At 42.5% G+C, this 20,069-nt stretch overlaps 1 protein-coding gene across 4 annotated transcripts in view; it reads left to right on the plus strand.

Moving 5' to 3' along the window:
* Pld1 (phospholipase D1) overlaps window positions 1–20,069 on the plus strand; it is a 196,118-nt gene that overhangs the window by 136,877 nt on the left and 39,172 nt on the right. For all 4 annotated transcript variants that reach the window (XM_028763312.1, XM_028763305.1, XM_028763299.1 and 1 more), the window contains 4 exons: window positions 598–716; window positions 2,096–2,209; window positions 14,271–14,381; window positions 17,937–18,025. In XM_028763312.1, the coding sequence (XP_028619145.1) occupies window positions 598–716; window positions 2,096–2,209; window positions 14,271–14,381; window positions 17,937–18,025 (433 nt within the window). The remainder of the gene's footprint in view (window positions 1–597; window positions 717–2,095; window positions 2,210–14,270; window positions 14,382–17,936; window positions 18,026–20,069) is intronic.

Below are 20,069 nucleotides of genomic sequence, written 5' to 3' on the forward strand. Positions count from 1 at the left end.
CATTGACTACCTACAGATCCTCAGTGAGGGTCTAGGAGTCTCATTATTGCTTTATTTTTGTCTTTGAAATTTTGGTTAAACTTAGAGATCAGATTTTTGTCATACCTGTATGAGCTTTTTGTTGTAGTAATAAGACAAAAAAAAATCTCTAAATTTCCCATGGGCATATTTTAGGGTAATAAACTGACATCCTCTGTAAGAGGGTAGTCTTTTGATCACATTCTTCTGAATTCACTCTCTCCATCTTCCTTCACTAGAGGGATGGATCTTAGATAATGACTGTGCTCATGTATCTAAGGGGGGGTCAGTATAGTGTTGTGTACATATCCTGCTGTTATCTCCACAGAGCCAAAAGAAAATCCTATCAAGCAGGAACAGGCTTGTACCAGTTTACATCTTGCCATGTCAATTAATATTGAGCAAAATGGAAGCATATATTAGGGTCAGTGAAGAGCTAGGAAGATGATTAAAGATCTGTGTTTCCCCTGACTGTGAACACCATGATCTCCTAGTTGGGATCAGAGTTACTCTGTTCCTGTGAGATCAGAGTTATTCTGTTCCTGTCACCAAACTTAGTGATGGCTCTTTGCTGGGCAGATTTCATCGACAGGTACTCTACCCCCCGGATGCCTTGGCATGATATTGGTTCTGTGGTCCACGGAAAGGCAGCTCGTGATGTGGCGCGACACTTCATCCAGCGCTGGAATTTCACGAAGGTACTGATGTTTTTATGCCTTGGCCTACATGAAGAAGAGTAGTTTCTGACCAAGGAGAAGCTTAGAGGGTTGGCAAGAAAGGGCTGCTGTGGCCATGTCTGTGACACCATCTATTGTTGAGGATATCATTGTCATAGTTCTAGGCTTCAGAGATCTACAGAAAAGGAAAAGTTTTTGGAGTGTTATGATATACAGCTTTGGATGCAGAGGGATAGATGTGGTAGTCACAGCCTGTGAATTTAAACCTTTGAACCTGGTAGACATATGTGTTCATTATTTGCAGAAACAGGACCAGTAGACAGCTGTTATAGGGTCTGCAGGGCTTGTTTAGATGAAGAGCTACAACTGCAAAGTCCCTTCCAGTCCCGAGCTGCCTGGCCGTGTGTGAGTACAGGACTGTGGAGCAGGCTCTTAGCAAGAAGCTCAGGCTGAGGCAGAGTTCTCTCTTTCTTTAGATGGAACCCACTTATGAGCTTCCATTGCTTGTACTAGCAAGACCCGAACATTCAGAAATCCAGTCAAGTACTTGGTGCTGTTAAGGGGACACAGCATTACCTGAAGTCATGATGCCCGTCTCCTCTGATAACCCGGAAGAGGAAATTAGTTGAGTTACTCTGTGAACAACTTAGAGTATTGGTTTACTTATCATTCATGTGAAAGTTACAAAGAAAAGGTAGAGTATTTTAAATACAGCTTGAAGGAAGATAAATGAGTAAGCAAAGCAATATTGCTTTTAATCTACTGTACTATCAAAAATAAAAACAGGGGTAATATTCACAGTCAGGTTTTTCTCTACTCCCATGCCCTGCTCCTGAGAGGATAAATTAACACAACATCAAAGATAGTTTTAAATATAAAATCTTTTCCCAGAAGAGGTATTTCTATATCACTTCTAATTTTTCAAATACAGCAAGAATACAGTTAAAATACAGTTAAAAGGCTGATTAATAGTACTAAAGACATTGTTTTTGCAACAGGGTCTTACTGTATAGACCACTCTGGCTTAGGTGACAGAAGGTCTCCTGAGTTCCTGAGTAATAAGACTCTAATTGTGAGTCTTAGTCCTATTTTACTGTGGAGTTGGTTAAAATGAAACCACACCTAATTACGGTGGCTAGACAGGTACAGCATGTCCATAAAGTAAGAATTTCATTTTCCCAATTACGTATCTTCATTACTGTGGATTGCATCGAATTCTCCTTTACATTATGAACACAACACTAAAAGAAGGAAATTTGGAAGCAGGAAACAAAGACAACTTTCAGCTTTTAACTTAGAAATATCTATTAATAGTTTTTCTGGTTCTCACTTCAACGACAGGACTAATGGACCCCTGTTCTCATTTATGATCATTTTTGAATTTGTCTTTTCTGTTTCAGATTATGAAGCCAAAATACAGATCCCTTTCTTATCCTTTCCTGCTCCCAAAGTCTCAAGCCACAGCGCATGAGCTGAGATATCAGGTGCCAGGGGCTGTCCATGCCAAAGTGCAGGTGGGTAATGTCACTGTGCCGGGGTCAGTTTTCTGCTGCCTTCACTTCAGATCTGCCTAAAAGTGTTTTTCTGTAGCCACCAACGCATCTGTGAAAATTCAGCATTGCATTTCCTCTTAATGGATTCAGTTTGCTATCTTTCTTGAACCCCTATGTGTGTCTAATGAATGTATTTCCTCGTAAAGGAAAGGCCACAGTGCTGGGCTTAGCTGTTCCCATGATTCTTTGCCAGATGACACTAGCAATGAGTATGTAGTAAACCTGGGGCTGCTTAATCACCAGGAATGAAGCAGAACTTGGAGTCTGGGAAGGGAGTTCTCATTCAATCAAATTTTAGTGCTTAATTAACCACGTACCTTTTAGAGGCTCTTTAAAAAGAATAGGAAATTGTTTAATAGAGTCACAACATTTTATAGCTTCCATTCCAACCATCTCAAATTGCAAACAAGAAAACTCATGCTCGGTGGGACTCCGAGGCTTATCCAGGCTCAGCCAGTCCTGATGGATGGAGTCAAGCTCTGGTTCAATGGTGCTCAATTGACTCTTTTTATCAATGGCCTCTCATATGTCTTGAAGTTATGCACAGACAGAATGCGTTTGGGCCTCCTTTGGCATTACCTTTGTAACACCAAAAGCACAGTTTAGGTAGATACCCAGCATCCTGTCTGCTGTTCATATCACCAGTGTGGACTGACCTAATTCAGACAGGGATTCTAGTGAATATGCCTTTAAAATGAAGTGTCTGAATCTGTTACTTTGCACTATGTACAAGGACAGGCGTAGGCCTGCTAGTAATAACATATTACACCAGAGACAAAATAATATGATGAAAAGAACAAGCCAGGGCCGAGGAGATAGCTCAGTTGGTAATGTTGGTTAAGGAGGACCCAAGTTTGAGCCTCAGAACCCGTGTAAAGAATCTGGGCATGGTGGCGCATGCTTCTGATCCTTGCACTGGGGAGGTGGAGACAAGAATCCTTGGGGCTCACTGGCCAGCCGACCTAGTGAGCTCCAGGCCAATGGAGATCCTGTCTCAAAAAATGAGGTGGATGGCACAAGAGCACCAATACTCAGGCTTGTTCTGTGGCCTCCACAGGAGTCAAACATCTGTGCATGTGTACCCACCCACAAAGGGGGAGTCACCTGAACACCCACATGCTTGGAAACACACAAAGAAAGGAAAAAGGGACCAACCACTTGAGAAAAGTACCTGGGGTAGATATGTAGTCATCCCGGTTTAAGAAGACGTAAACACTTTAAACTTGGAGGCACAGTGAACTATACATTTGCATATACGTTGATGAATATTTTATGAGCCTATTTCATCTGTTGTATGTGGATAAGGAGAATTTACTCATTCTGGGAGATGAAATTAGGATATTGGCATTAAGGAAAAAAAGACCAGGATTTAAGATTTGAATTTGCTTTAAAGTCAGTTTGTTAGTTATCTTAGCAAATCTAGCTTCTGTTGAATATTGGTCGGAAGTGTATTATTGATGGCCTGGTGAGATGGCATGGGGTGTGGAGTGCTTGCTGCCAAGCCTGGTGACTCTGAATTTAATATACTGCACTCACATGGTAGAAAAAAGACCCTGCAGGCTGTCCTCTGACCTTCATACTTCCCTGTGGCAAGTGTGTGCCAACACATAAACACAGATAAGGAAATATATGTTCGTGATAAGTCTGCTCTATACTTTCTGAAAGGTATGTGTAGCTCCTCTACACCTGGCCAAATGTTCTGGATTCCCAAAAGAGAGACTCAATACATAGCTTTATATTTTAAATACCTTAGACAGCTCAATGGTTGGGCCACTCTCTAACTCCACATGGCTAGCACACACTCTCTGATAGGCCTGAATTAATATTTACTAAATCTATATTTTATCTTTGCTACCCTGGACCCTGTTGGGCAGCCCTCCTGGGTCTGCTTTCCCCCTGCACCTACATGTTCAGCTGTCTTACCCTCCTGGACTTTTCCAGTGTGGTCTGTCTCCCACTCCCTCATCATGGCAGAATACTCTCTTCTTCCTCCTTGGTCCCTTCCCAGGAATCCTAAAATCCCATCTCTCTCCCTGTCTATCCATTGGGTACTAGTAACTTTATTTACCAGTCAAAAACCAACTGGGGTCCTTTAGTCCTATGTGCAGGACATTGCAACCAAGTTTTTGGGTAACATAATTAGCTTGAGAATAGAAGCTGCTACAAATATGTATACGTATAATGATAATTTAAAGATCTAGGTACTGCTGAGATATTTTAGGCTACTGCTGATTATATCAAGACTCATTCAAATCATCCATTCACTGACTCAGCCAACATGTTTAAGGATCATATGTTTATATAACCATGTGTTTAAGCACCTTCTGTTTATACTGCAAGTCAACATTTGCATCCTGAGAAGGGAGGACAAAAAACTAGCTTTTGCTGTCTCTGGAAACATAGTTTGCTGGGAAGAGAAAACAGTGAGATTGGAAAATTCTCTTGGCAACTCACTGGGATGCACTAAGCTTGCTAAGAAGGAAGAGCAGACCTGAGTCTCTCCCCTGAGGAGCGAGACCACCTGCTGTATACCATAGCCCTTGGAGCAGGTAATGTAGCTGGTGTGAGACTAGAAGGGTCTGAAGGTGGCCCTAAAAGCCCAGTGACCTTCTACTTGCCCATTACCTGTGAGGACATATGCTGCATAGATGCATTTTACAAAGATTAACCCACAGCAGCATTTCCTAAACTGGTTTTTCCCTGTGGAATGTTGCTAAGGTGTGCCTTTCTTATGCTAAAGTGCCAGGGAGCCATTGAAGGGCTTGCCTGCTATGGGGGCGTCTCCAAAGTGTATCCTGAGAAAATTTCTCACTTTATTCTCATCTGTTTCTGTCTGAATAGATGCTTTGGAGCTTGAGGCTCTCTAGTGAGAGCCAGGACAGCGAAGGTCTCCAAAAGTACTGATGTCACTATAGGAATGAAAGGAAGAGACACGTACACTATTGAGGGAAGATACAAGCTCACTGGAAACTAGGGACAGGGAACTGAAAGGAAAGAAAACTAGTTAAATGTCATTGATGTCATCTCTAGAGAGGAATGTGTGTCATCCATGGTGGGCCTGTGTGTGAGCTGAGGTCACCACAGAGGAATGCTCCCATAGCTCCATGGTTTGTCTGTTCTGTGTGACACAAAATGTATCTGAGAGTGACCATGATGAAGGGGTGAAAAAGATTGTTAGGCAGCACTTTCAGAGGACAGGACAGTTGCCAGCTAAGTAGAACTAACACATCAGAAAGCCATCAAGTCAAGAAAACACAAGGTCCTGAAGCAGCTGCCACAGTGTTGTGGGCTCAGAAGATCATCCCAACTGCCCTGGAACCTCTTTCCTTACCAGAAAACTTTATCTTAGCCCCCTTCAGATCCTAAAGAGACTCTTTCATTCAACGTCTTTAATAAATGAAGTGTTGTACTATATTAATCTTTTTTTTTCTCACTTGATGTAGCTCAGAGCCCTCAGAAAGCTCAAATGCCTACATACCCTGACTTTTAAATTAGTTAGGTTGATTACTAAATAGAAGCCATTGCTAGAATTTGTGACCTGATAATTAAGCCTAATTTGGTGGATCTCAGAGAGCAAATGAAACCATGAAAATGAATTAGGACATTATAGGTACTGCTGGGTATGTGGGTAGCTGTCAGTGGCTACTGGAGACTCAAGGACACCAAAGTAGAAAATGCATCATTCTTCATGAGCTCTTTAAACCCATGATAGCATTTCTTTTAACTTTCTAATCCTCAAACCTAGTATGTTTATAGTTAACTTTCCATCCTCTCAGTCCCTATTTTGAGGATTACTTCCTGGCTAACAGGAAGTTAATCCTGTGAGGAGAGAGAATGAATTGTCTCCTTTAAGGAGCCTACATTCAGTGTCAGTGCTGCCTTTGGGTTAGGACAACTTACTGCTCATCCTTTCTCCACACTTGTTCCAGGGCTAGGGCTACCACTCTGCTGGTAGATGCCCAGTGTGTAAGAAGCTCTGGGTTTTCGTCTCAGCATCCTTTAAACCCAGTGTGTCAGGACAAGCTGTAATCTCAGCAGTCAAGTGGAGGAGACAGGTAGATAGGAAACGCAAGGTTATCCTTGGATACATAGTAAGCGCAAGGCTAGCCTGGGATATACAAGACCCTTTCTCAAAAAAGATATATATTTAATTTTGTAATTTTTGTGTTACTTTTCTTATAGGGCTCTTTGCCCAACTAAAAAAGCCCCAAATCTAGAGAAATCTGGAATTGTTCAGGTTTTCAGCTGATGTAACTGTAGTTCTGAAGAGAAGACAGTCTAGAAAAGCAGTCACTTCAGAAATCTCACTTTGCTTCATTTCTGTCCTTCTGTTCCCACCTACGTTACTCTGCCCTTCACCTCTTGTTTATTTGTGATAAACGTTCATCTCTAGATCTTTTTCCAGAACCATGGTGGTTCATTGCTTAAAGTCAGAAAGCAGGGGTCTAGGCCAGTTCTGATCTTTCTGTTTGCTTGTCTTGTTCTATGAAATACTGGGGATTGAACTCAGGTCCTTGGGCATGGGAGACAAAGGCCCTACCACCTCTCATTTTCAAGAGTACCCTGAAGGGGACAAAGAAGCAGATGTTTGGCCTTTGAATTCACTATTGCATCTTCAAAGAATTTAGTGTTATATTTTCAAAGCTTCCATCCTCTCGTCTGCCATAGAAAATAGCCAAAATGACTTTGAATTTCTGATCCTCCTTCCTCCACCTCCAGAGTACTGAGATTTCAGGGGTGTGCCGTTACTCTCAGTTTATGTGGTTCTGGGGAAGGAGCCCAGGGCTCTACACAGCAGGCAATCATTACCAACTGAGTTATGGTCTCAGCACCCTTAACTGAGGTTTTAGAGTACAGTTTATTTAATAACATAGCAGAGAGGCCTGTTCTTACTTGTAAATAAGCATTATGATATCAACTACAAAGAGGTCAGTTCTTGGGTCAAGCCCTGCTCCTTACTAGCTGTCAATCTTGGGGAAACCGGTTCACCTCTCTGGACATATTTTCTTCTTTTATAAATCAGGGCTAATAATACTGTCCACCCACTCCACAGGGCCAGTAATGGACAGTGATGGGTAGAAACGCTAATACATGCAAATCACTAAAAAGGCCATGGGACTCTGTGTAGCTCTGTGGGCACGGTGCTGGCCTAGCAGTCATTAAGACCTGGGGTTTTATCTAGACATCTACACAATCCCTAAAGAAAACTGACTTTCTCTCTCCCAGAAGCTATCAACTGCCAATGTCACCTAGGCTTTGGGAATCCCTCCCGCTCTCCAAGTAGGATATTGCCTGGCCTTGGTCTTGTGCATGTTGTCACAGTCAGTAGGCGTTCGTATATGTAACTGCTCTTTGGTGTGTAAAAGACACAGATGTTCTGTTTAGGACTGAGCATTTCACACTCCAGAATATGGCTCTCGCCCACAAATAGACTGGCAGTGCTAAGTGAACTTAGTGGGTCTCAAACCAAAACAAAACCAAGAATACCCACATGAAACTGGAAGGGAGGTGTGGCTACGGGAGGAACTAGAGAACTCGGGGAATGAGGGGTAGACTTTATCAGAACATTATCTGCATATAGGAACTTTTCCACCAATTAAACAAACAAAGTATGGTGGTTTACTGCTGTAATCCTAGCACTGGAGAAGTAGAAGCAGAAGGAACAGAAGTTCGAAATTAGCCTTTTCCACATTATGAGTTCGAATCCAGTTGTGGTACGTGAAACCCTGACTCAATCCAGAAAACAAACAAAGACCAGCCACTGGAGAAAACTCCTCTGTGTTCTGTCGGTGTTAACACTTTGATGATTTCTCTAGAGCAGCGAGTGGTTCTCAGTCTTCCTAATGCTGTGACCCTTTGATACAGTTCCTTAAGTTGTGGTGTCTGCCAACCATAAAATGATTTTCATTGCTACCTTTGAGCTGTAATCTTGGTACTGTTATGAATCTTAATGTAAATATCTGATATGCGTGATATCTGGTATGTAATCCTTATAAAAAGGTTGATTGCTTCCCCCTCCCCCATACCCAAAGGGGTTATATCCTGCAGGTTGGGAACCACTGCTCTAGTCTTTCCAAAGTTTGCAACAAAGAAGTTGACATTTTTTTGAATAGGTCACTAGAAGGGTTCTAAGTAAAAATCTTAATGTCATATATTTATTGAAATGGAGAAAAAGAATATTTGACTTGGTAAAGCAAATAATGAGGAAAATCCTTGCCTTTCTTCACCTGCCAAAAGAAACCCAAGTATTTGTTAGTATGAAAACATTTCACACCCTTCCAGGGAGGGGTGGTATGGCCAGACTAAGGAGAAGGGAACCGCACAGAACAGTCACTTCTGAAAAAGTCACCCAGACATAAGAACTGACTCCAGAAGCTTCCACAAACTGCTTTGTGTGGTTCTCTTTAGTGCTCAGAGTCTAGAAACCTTCCCAGGACACTCAGAGAAGACATAGCAGGGAAAGGCACACACACACACACACAACACGGGAAGAAGTGACTAGGCAACTAGGCATGCTGAAACTTCCTGCTCATGGAGGATAGAAAAGATCTGGTTTTCTGAAGAAGAATAAACTAGATGCTAGCCACTCCAACTGTTGGTTGAGATGCATTAAGACCAGGGATGCTTACCATCTTTAAGATCAGTGAAAACGCCCTGTGCATGTCAGCACCAATGTGGAATCGATTCTATTAAATTGGTCCATTTATCATTGAAACCATCTCTTAGACAATCATGGTGAAATTCCCACAAAGAGGGACACAAAAGGGAGGGGGCAGTGAAGGAGGAAAGAAGAAAAAAATAGATAAGAAAATTTATAGGCAAGAAAATGACATCCAAATTATACCCCTGGACCGTTGTTTCCACAGTTGGTCTAAATGTCCAAACGGCATACAATGGATGCATTCAGAGAACAGGAAATGACGTTGCATTGCAGAGGGCGGTGGGAACAAAGCAGGAAGGAAAATGTTAGGGTCTGAATATAACACCCTTCAGCTTGGCAGTGCTATCTAAAGAGGTGCTAGAAACTGGGTGCCAGGTTCTGATTAGAAGAAGCAGTCATCAAAGATGGCCCTTTGCAGGTTATACCTTGTCCTCTGTGTCTGCTTTCTAGCTGCGCTGAGGTGAACAACTTTGCTTTTCCACATGCTCCTGCCTCCTGCTCTGCTGCACCATGGCCCAGAAACAATGAACCTATCTGCCAGGGACTAAAACCTCTGAAACCACACACCAATGCCAACTCTCTTCCTTTCATGAATCCTTTCAGATATCATGGTCACAGCTATGGGCCAGGTGACTGAGAAACGGGCAAGAGGAAGCAGCTGTGTTCACTTCCATGGAAGTTACTCATCAAGCTGTTCTTCCAGACACAGGTCTTCATAGATGAACATGTGTGAACACAGGTCTTGTTCAGTTCCTTGTCCAGCACTCAGTTGGACTTTTGTAGATTTCTTATTTATGGCTTATGAGTAGTTCTATCCAGTCCCTCCCTGTCTGTGAAGATAATGAAACTAAAGTTTTATAGTTTAAAACAAGAGGGAATGATGCAGACATGAGAGTACTTGCTCCTCTTAGCATGTGAGAGGCTGAGGCAGGAGGACATCCCACCAGTGTACGACCAGCCTTGGCTAGAGAATTAGACCTTGTCTCCAACAACCAACCAAGCAACCTAAATGAGTCAGGGGTAGGAATGAGCCTTGATCCTCTGCAATCTGACTTCAGCTCTGAGGTCGTAAGTGCTGATGGTAGGCACTTTACCCACTGAGTCCCAGGCTGACTGTAGACCCAGAGACCCAGCAAGGTGACAGTGGTTCTATCACACAGTGGATCTGTCAGATAGTGGATCTGTCACTTCCTTCAAGAGCATCTCTCATTGCCTGTCTTCCTTTTGTATCTCTTTGCTTCCCCAAAGCACCCAGTTATATATAACAGCTTTCACCCAACATCTCTCCCAAGTCTCATTCTTTAAACACTGTCTTTTCTTTCTGTTCTTCAACCTCAAGACTGACTTCTTCCTTTGGCTCCGATAAAAGGGCTTTTCTTGTGAAATCACCTGGCCAGCTGAGCAGCAGGCATTCGATCACAGGGGCTCTGAAAGGAAGGAGCTTGGAGGAGACAGCCAGTTACGTCAATGTTGTCGCTTCCTTGACTGTGGTCATTTTTAGCCCAGACTAGAAGAGAGAGGCTCGACTGTAGGAGCACTTCCCTTTTCTCTTCAGGCTCTGCCACCTGGGAACATCTGTACTAATGGATGCCAACCTCATCCTGAAGCATACACACACACACACACACACAAAATGTGTGGGCACAATCTTTGTCCACAATTCACTTGAGATACCTGGGGAACTAACAAGGAATCAAGATATATACATGCATACAGATACATATATGTATGAGTGTATATGTGGTGTGTATATGTGTGCATATATATATATATATATATACATATATGCATATATATACGCACACATATACACACACATACACACATACACACACACTTACATACATTGATTTATAGGGACTAGAAGCATTCTGGTGAGAAAGTAAAAAAGAAACTTGGGACAGATACTAGGAATGTCCTAAAGGTTTTCCTGCAAGAGACATTTCTGTTCTTTATGGCTTCATCTTAGGTCCATCGTATGGGAGGGGAAGACTTGTGGTTAACGAGAAGGCTATTTTAAGTTTAAAAAAATAAGATACTGTACAGGGGGAAATTTCTAGTCCTAGTTATGATTTTGACCCTAAACCATCAAATCAGATCTATACCATTTTTTTTTATATTTTCACATTGTATATTCAAATGCAAGTTCTGATAAGTGTGGGTTAGAGTTCATTCTGAGCACATATCTGGTATTTTTCTGCATTTGAGGGGTTGGCTTTGATGCTCCCCAGTGTGCCTGTGAGGGAGGGATAGCCTGAAGCTCGTCTGTGTTATATTGTTTCAAAACTAGAAGCATTAGACAAGCTGGCAAGCTCAACCTCACAAAGAGAGGAGGGTAGTTCTTAAACTGAAAACAAACAGAAATCAGTCAAAGCATGTTTGATGTTCTTGACTACTGACAGAACTTTCTGGACTATCAAAGATGGAAAGCCATTAGGGTGATTTTCTACAACTTCAGGGCTCCAAAGGCAAAAGTGCAGGACAATCCAAAAGGAAATTCATCACTTTCAGTTACTCTTGCAGTGACTGGTAGGTTCTAACTGAATAGAAGAGTAAGTGGCTAATCATCTGAAGTAGTATTTTCCCCCTTTCTTGCTTAAAATTTAACTTGCAAGTATGTCCCAGATAATGGCTGTTTTTAAATGACTTTTCCATTGTGAGCGCAAGCTATGGACTTGGCCTTGGGCAATGGGATTTATGATGTCAAACACTTGGGAATTGGCAGTTGTAAGAATGTTGAGGCCCTCCACTTTGGCGTATGGTCTGTTCCAGGTAAAGGGTGTGCTTTTTGGTTATACAGCTCAACTTTAAACATTTAAATGCCTTTGACTACCTTTCCTTTATGGAAAATGACAGCTATCTGACCTCCCTGCTTTTCCTCCTAGTAGGCACGACTTATCAACCTCAGAGCTACCTATTAGTGTACCTGCCCCAAGAATTCCTTTTCATTATAGCTTGGAAGGCACTCCAAATTGTCTGGATATGACATGTGAGTTGACACCTGCTATGACATCTGCCTGCTGCTAATTTTATCTTTCATGTATGATTTTATTGAGTCTTTGAATGAGAGCAAGTCTGAAAGGAAGAAGGTGTAGGTCTCTGGATCTCAGGAAGGCTAGGATGCTCCCATTACGGTTGCTTATAAGTTCAAGCCTGTAACTTGGCAGAGCCATTCTTGTTTCCCAGTTGTTCAGTAGAGGGAATGAGCCTCCATGGCACTGAAGTGGTCAAGGAGATGGTGCCAATGCTACAACCTGGAGCTGTGGGACCTGTCTTCCCACTGCGTGCTGCCCAGGCCCAGCTTGTTTCCAGAGCCACATCCTGAAATGAGGATAAGGACCTTTTCAGCGCATCTGCATCTCAGGGCCATACTACTTGGCAATAACATCTACCAAGAGTTTAAACAGACCTAGCGTTGAAACTGTTGTTTCTTCTTTAGTTCTATCTGCTGACTAATAGCACAGTTCCTTGGAGATCCTGTTATTTCCTGGATCACTTTAATTTGATTCATGTTCATGATTACATTTTTCCACTTCACTCATTTTTGTGTATTTACCTGATAAAGTTGATATAAAACTGTGTGTGTTGTTGGAACTGTCTAATAAATACCTCATTCCTGATCAACATTTAGTTCTGAGGGTGACATGGTTGATGCCTTTTAGCAAGCACTAGCTGTGCATTTCCTTAGGCTGGTAGATACTATTTTAAAATTGTTGAGCACTTTACAAGAGCTTTCTGTATCTATGTTATGGGTTATAGTTTACAGTTATGTCATGTTTTACAGTCTGAATAACTGTTCAACTATCATTATCTCTTGATTTTAAAGTTTAGTTGACTCTGTGAGGGACTCTTTCAACATTCATTTAAAATTAGAAACATCAAATGCATTTTTAAAGATATTTTATTTATCTACTTTATGTATATGAGTGCTCTATCTGTATGTATACCTGCATGTCAAAAGAGAGCATTGAATCACATTACAGATGGCTGTGAGCCACCATGTGGTTGCTGGAAATTGAACTGATAACCTCTGGAAGAGCAGTCAGTGCTCTTAACCGCTGAGCCATCTCTCCAGCCCCCACCAAATGCATTTTTTATAGTCCTCCTCCTTCCCTTTTCTTTCCGCCATCCCCTGCCTTCTTCTCTCACTTTATTTTTTGGAGACAGGGTCTCAAGTAGTCCAGGCTTACCTTAAGCTCACTATGTCACAAGGATGACTTAAACTTCTGATCTTCCTGCCTCCTCTCTACACATGGTGGGATTACAGGTATGTGCCAATTACACCTGATTTATGTGGGTGGAAACTAGGGCTTTATGTATGCTAGGCAAACACTCTACCTACTATGCTCCATTCTTGGACCCCTGATTCTTCTGTGATGATATGCAGTTGTTTATGAAAAACCAAGATGTATGAACTAAAAGCTTACTATATGTAAAAGTCATACTGCAACAGTTGACATACTGGAAGGAATGGAAAGTGAAGTCATTTGGTGTTGGGAAGGCTGAGAGATGCCCCCAGTGCCCCCATGCCCACCCTGCCATACACAGCCACAGTCTGCTCTGTGCCATCTCGAATATGATCGGCTACTGCTCAAATGCACCCTTTAATGCAGTTGTCATTAGTAAACAGTTACATACTATTTATTAGGCCTGAGGCTTGTTGATACACACTTCACAGCCATTAATCTCTGCCCTGCTTCAGGGGCCTAGACCTGTATATATGTGCAGTTGAAGGACTGTCATAAGGAAAGAGGACAACATTACGTTAATTGTAGTGACCTAAATAGGTCTTTGAAATATCCATTGTATGAACCACAAGGTAAGTCTTCACATTTTGAATGAAAGCATGGCTGGATGGAAGACTGCTGTTTTTGTTTGCTCTCCTGTTGCTATGATAAATGCCATGGCTAAAAACAACTTGGGGAAGAGGGGAATCTGTCCGCCACGCAGGGAAGCCCAAGCAAGAACTCAAGCAGGAACTGTGGAGAAACATTGCTTACTTGCTTACTTCCTCGCTCGCATCCATGCCTTTATAATACAGCTCGGGCCCGCTGGCCTAGGTATGGGACGGCTTCCAGTAAGCAGGGCCCTCGTACATCAATTAGAAATCATGAAAATGCTCAACGGGGCAGTCTGACGGAGGCAGTTCTTCAGTCGAAGTTCATTCTTCCCAGATGTGAAAAGCTGACAAGATTAGCCATCACGAAGGTGTGTTCTGGATGTGCTCCAACTCTCCCTTGGACCATGTAGGACTCAAATCTCTGCAGTCATTGATTTAGAAGGAGTGACTTCATTGCATCAGTACAAATAGTATCATCTCTGTTGTTTGATGTAGACTTGTTGCTGATTGCTGTCTTATAGTTGCTCCGATCTGCTGCTGATTGGTCTGCTGGCATAAAGCACCACGAGGAATCTATCCACACTGCCTACATCCATGTGATAGAGAACAGCAAGCACTACATCTATATTGAAGTAAGTATGTCAGTGGGGCAATTCCAGAGGAAACTGCCTTCCCAAGTGTTTTAGTTTCTACTGCTATGACAAAAATCATAACCCAAAGTAATTTGGGAGAAGGGAAGACTTTATTTGGCTTACATTTCCATGTCACAGTTTTTTCATTGAGGAAACTCAGGCAGAAACTTTAAGCAGGGTAGGAACTAGGAGGCCAGAACTGAAGTAGAGCCCATGGAGGAATGCTGCTTACTGGCTTCCTTCCCTTGACTGACTCAGTGTGCCCCCTTATACCACTCAGGACCACCCACCCAGGGGTGCAATGTGGCACTGCCCCCAATGGGCTGAACCCTCTCATACCAATCATGAATCAAGAAAATGCTCCATGGATTCACTTGCTGATGGGCAATCTAATGGAGGCATCTCTCAATCTAGGCTCCTCTTTCCAGACAACTTTAGTTTGTTCCAAGTTGTCAAAACACTAACCAGAACACCAAGTATCATATAGGGCTGCAGGGACCCCAGCTCAGGATTCTGTGTCGACAAGCACCATAATTCAATTCTAATTGAGGTGATCTCTCTGCATGCCTGAATTCACTTTGCATCATCTAACTCAAGACTCTAATGGAGCCTCACAAACCCTTGCACTAACATATACCATCTCAAGTATACTTTTTTTTCTTCTGTTGAAACAACCCTATACTCTTCAGTATAACCCTAGCTTGGATGTGGGAGTCTTCACTGGGCATGTGCTGTAGATAGAGTGTCTATCAAAAGGCATGTGCTGTTTCAGGAGAGTGCTGCACCCTTGCACACATGCACAGTAAGATGCTCATGCAGTGGACCAGATACCCCTGCTGTGGGATCTTGGAGTAGGAAAAGGCAGGAAAAGGACATAGGAATGGGAGATGTGAGGATGTTAGAGCTGAGAAGTGCTAGTCATGATCAAGTGGTTTCAGACTCCAGACTGTCTAGAGTCCATGAGAAAAATCTGACAACATCAAGTTTCATGTGGGAACTTTAACTGAACTTCAGTGTAGATACAGAAATAGTAAAAAGCCCTTGAACATGAAAAAGAAATCCCAATAATGGAGGACACGCAAACCAACCACAAATCTTCCTCCTTTATCCTGGTTTTCTTTTTCACATTGAATAAAAATAGAGTGTTCAGCCAAAAGTTAATTGTTGGAAAAACATTTGAGCTGTTTTCCCTCCCCTGTAGCCTTTGCTCCTCTTTCCTTCCTTAGAGTGACAATTGATTAAGGACCATCAGCAAACAATCGTGCTTCACTTATTTCTCAGACCTGGAGAAAGAGAAAGCTCATTAAAAACATGGCAGGCTGCTGTGCAGGCTCTCACATGCGTTCTTGTCCAGATAAAAGGCATGAGTGGAAACATCGGTTATGTCTGCTGTGTATTTTAGTAAGCCATTTGTTAATTGTGAGAATGAAGCTGTGGTTGCAAACGATGGAAGTTGCCTCTTCCAGCACCCACTCATTTTGTTTCATCTTTAAAAAGTAAAATAGCATCAACATCAATACATTAGTTACTCTTCTTAATGCCACGGTAAAATAACTGACAAAAGCAATTAGGGCAGTAAGGATTTATTCTGACTCATAGCTCTGAAGAGCACAGACTATCATGGCAGGGCTGCAAGGCAGCAGGAGCAGGAGGTGTCTGGTCACACCATGCACACAGCCGGGAAGCAGGATGATAGATACAAGTGCTCAGCTCACCTTCTGCCTTTTCATCAGTCCGGGACCCCAGTGTGCTGTACACATTTAGGGTGGGTCTTCCCACTTCAATTGACTTAATCTAGATACACACCAATAAGCCCATGGATTTGTTTCCATGGTGATTCTAAATTCCATCAAGTTCACCATCATGCCTGTTAGAAGCTACTCTTCTTTCTCAGGCTAGCATAGCATTGAATAAGGTGCCATATAGGTATACATGGTTGTGGACATTTTTCTGGGTAATATTTATCAGAGTAAACAGTCATCATTTACCTTAGAAAGAAAGAGAGAAAGAAAGAAACAAAGAGAGGGGGGCAGGCTGGGAGGGAGGGAGGGAAGAAGGAAGGGAGGGAGTGAGGGAGGAAGGAAGGGAGGGAGGAAGGGGTAGGCATGTGCCACTTTGTCAGTCTGTTCTTACAGCTGCTGATGCATGCTAACCCACTGATGCATGTTAACCTTCTTTGTAGCATTTGTTTGTGTCATATTCTCAAATGAGGCTCTGCACTTGCCTTCTTGCATGCTGTCTTCTAGAGGCATTGTGCCTAGTTGTGCCCTGCTACAAAAAAGCTTGTGCATCATACACAGGGTATGGCTGTCAAAGAATGCAAATTAACCTCAAGTTATTCCTTGAGATGATTAGAAAATATTATTACTTGAAGAAGCATTTTTGTTAGCAATTACAGTTGTATTGCAATAATCTGGATTTTATTTCAACAGGCAGTATTCATAATATTTATTTTCAACATTCCTTTATGCAGCAATAAAACCTTTTGTATCATTAACATAATAGTGTAGCCATTTTCTAACAATAGTGTCGAACGATGTTTTTTAGATCTGTGAGTTACAGAAGTACTTAAAACATTTTTCTTTCTATTTAATATATATATATATTTAAAATATATATATATATATTTAAAAGAGACTTGAGTGCTGGGGAGATGTGTCCCTGAGAAAAGTCCTCTCCATATAAGCTTGAAGGACGAGAGTTCAGATCCAGCAGCCACGTTATGCTGGCTTAGCCTGCTATCACTTGGAAAGTGGAAAAAGAGAATCTCTGGAGACACTGGCTAGCTAGACAGTGGATGTGAACCATCCTGTGGATGGCTCTGGATTCAACTGGGAGTCCTTGCCTTAGTTATCAAGATGGGAGAGAGGTAAATGGAGACTCCTGAGCTCAGCCTGGAACCTCCACGACCATGCATGGGCACCCTCTCCAGCCCCAATGCATGTACCCACACCATGTATGCTTGTGCATAGACCATGCACAGACATACACTCCACAGAAGAAACCAGTCTTTGGAAGAGATTTTCAACTGCTTAAAATAATAGTTCAGAGAAAGAGGAGACCCAAAGAAAGATGACAAGGCCAAAGTGGGTGCTAGGGAACACTGCAGAGAACCTGGGCAGAACAAACAGGACCCTGGCCAGGAGCCATGTTGAAAAGTAACCTCAGCCCAAGACAGGACAATTGACAGTGCAGACTTTATAATCATTAGCATGTGTGCAGTGTAAGAATCAGAAGGAGACCTAAGTGGAAAATGTCCTCAGCCTTCTAAGAATGTAGTTTCGACATCTACGTTAGGATAGCCACATGGCCCTCCACTTGAGAACAATATGATAAGCACTGGATGATGTAATCATGCACATGAGACCAGGAGCCCGATGGCACTTCCCATATTCTGAGCCATTAACTTTCCTTGAAAGGTTCAGTGGCCTGGACATACCCTTGTGAGCCATTTTAAATAGTCAATATAGTGTTTGTCCCCTCAGTCTCCGTATGTTGTAGGACATCCAGCAGAGAAAACAAGACCTTACAGAAGTGCCTTATCTTTTTTCACAGAACCAGTTTTTCATAAGCTGTGCTGACGATAAAGTTGTGTTCAACAAGGTGGGTGACGCTATCGCCCAGAGGATCCTGAAAGCCCACAGGTAAGGTTGGCCTGGGAACAGCGTTTGAGCTACACTGCTGTAGTTGCTCTGGTGTCCCTGTAAAAGTGACTCCCAAAAGCTTGTGTTGAAAGTGGACTCATCCTAGCTGCCTTGCGACAGGTCTGCGAAATTTCCAGTCTGTTTTGGTGGGAAAGTGGAGTTTTCCAGGGTACTATCTGCTTCTTGGCCTCCTTTACCCCTACAGAGGTTTACGTCTGATTTAGTTAATGGCTGATCGTGCACTATGCTTGCATAAACAAGACAAAGCAGACAGAAGAATTTGCCGCAGAGTTCTATTTAAATCCTTGTTTCCATGTGCTGTATTTTTTTGGCTCATGGAATTATTTCTCAACAGTTTTATTCTGATCAAAGCCATAGAGTGTGCAACCCATCCCCAAAACCAACAGTCCAACAGCTTAGCGCATTCACAGGGTAACTGTCTCTTGACTGTTGTGTTATGTTGGTTTTAATAATAACAATAACATGTGTGTGCGTGTGTGTGTGTGTGTATGTATGCACTCACATAAGTCCACCCTCATGCCACAGTGCACCTGTGGAGCTCAGAGGAAAGCTTCTGAAAGGCAATTCTCTCCTTCCACCAAGAAGGTCCAGGGAATGGACTCAGGTTGTTGGGCTTGGGAGCCAACGCTATTATTCTCACAGCATTGTATGCCTACTTTCTTCTAAGAATTTTGTTTCATTTAAAAAAATTATTTTTGGTGTGTGTGTGTGTGTATTAGGCACACACATGCCTACCAAGCTATCTTGCTGTCCTAATGTTTTGGGGTTTTGTTTTTATTTTTTATTTTTATCTCTAAATATCTGTGTCTCTGACTCACTTGGAGCTATTTCTGTTTGTGTGTGAGGTAGCAGTCCACCTCCATAGTGCAGTTGTGGCTAGAGATTTCCCCCAGCACCGTAGGTTGACTGGACCTCACTTGTCTGTGGCTGTACCACTCTGAATGCACCCAGTGTGGTTTGAAGGGACTCTCCTTCCCTAGCTGAATTGTTTTGGCCTCTGGGAGTAATGTTCATTATGGTTTTTTGTTTTGTTTTTGAGGCTAATTTGAGTTCTATGTAAAAGTAGCAAGACAAGCCAAGCCATTCATTCCAGCTCACTATTGAAGTGTCTGAATGCATGCAGCAAAAACATCATGGTCATGCACATTTGGAGACGAAGCCATTTTTCGGTCTTTTTTCTACCATATGTGGGGATTTTATACTGAATGATATCTTAATGGTAACTACCAACATCTTATCTCTTCTTCATAATTCCTTGTGAAAGGGTCTTACAGTTGCAGATGTTTAATAGATCATGACATGATGCTATTACTTCCTGTCCTTGTTGCTGCCAGAATCCCTGACAGAAGCACCTGAGGAGGGGTTGCTGTATCTCAGGGTTTGATGGTACAGTCCATCACAGTGGGGAGAGCACAGCAGGATGTGAGCTGGCTGGCTGAGTTACATCTGTAGTCAGGAAGCAAACATGGATACTGATGCTCAGCTTACTTGCTTCCCTTGTTTTTAACTCAGCCCAGGGCCCCAGGCCATGGAACGTTGCTGCCTTCATTTAGAGCAGGTATCTCTATGTTAACTGAGCTAATCTAGTAACTCTCCCCACCTGGAGAGAAATCTGACTCTTAGGGGATTCTAGGCCTTGTCAAGTTTCAGTCACCATCACCCTTCAGTGATTAACCATCACGCTTGCCCAGGCTGCTTGTCAGCAATAGGCACAAATAACTTTGAGCCCTAGTCTCTGGAATTTTGTTGAATCCTGATAGCATGAAAATACAATCCATAGGAGCTTAGGAAGAAAGAAATGCTTAGAATGTAAACCATGTTGTCAGTACTTCAGACTGAGTAGGAAGGACTTCCTCAATTAAAAAAGGTATGTCCAAGAGAAAGATTGAACTTTAAAAAAATTCAAGACTTCTGTGTAAGTAAAATGGTTAGGTTAAGCCAGGCACTGTAGTGGACCCTCTTAATCCCACCATGCAAGCAGAGTTCAAGACCAGCCTGATCTACATAGTGAGTCCTAGGAAAC

The sequence above is a fragment of the Grammomys surdaster genome, unplaced genomic scaffold, assembly GCF_004785775.1.
Source record: "Grammomys surdaster isolate TR1022 unplaced genomic scaffold, NIH_TR_1.0 62, whole genome shotgun sequence".
In the NCBI taxonomy this organism is placed as follows: domain Eukaryota; kingdom Metazoa; phylum Chordata; class Mammalia; order Rodentia; family Muridae; genus Grammomys; species Grammomys surdaster.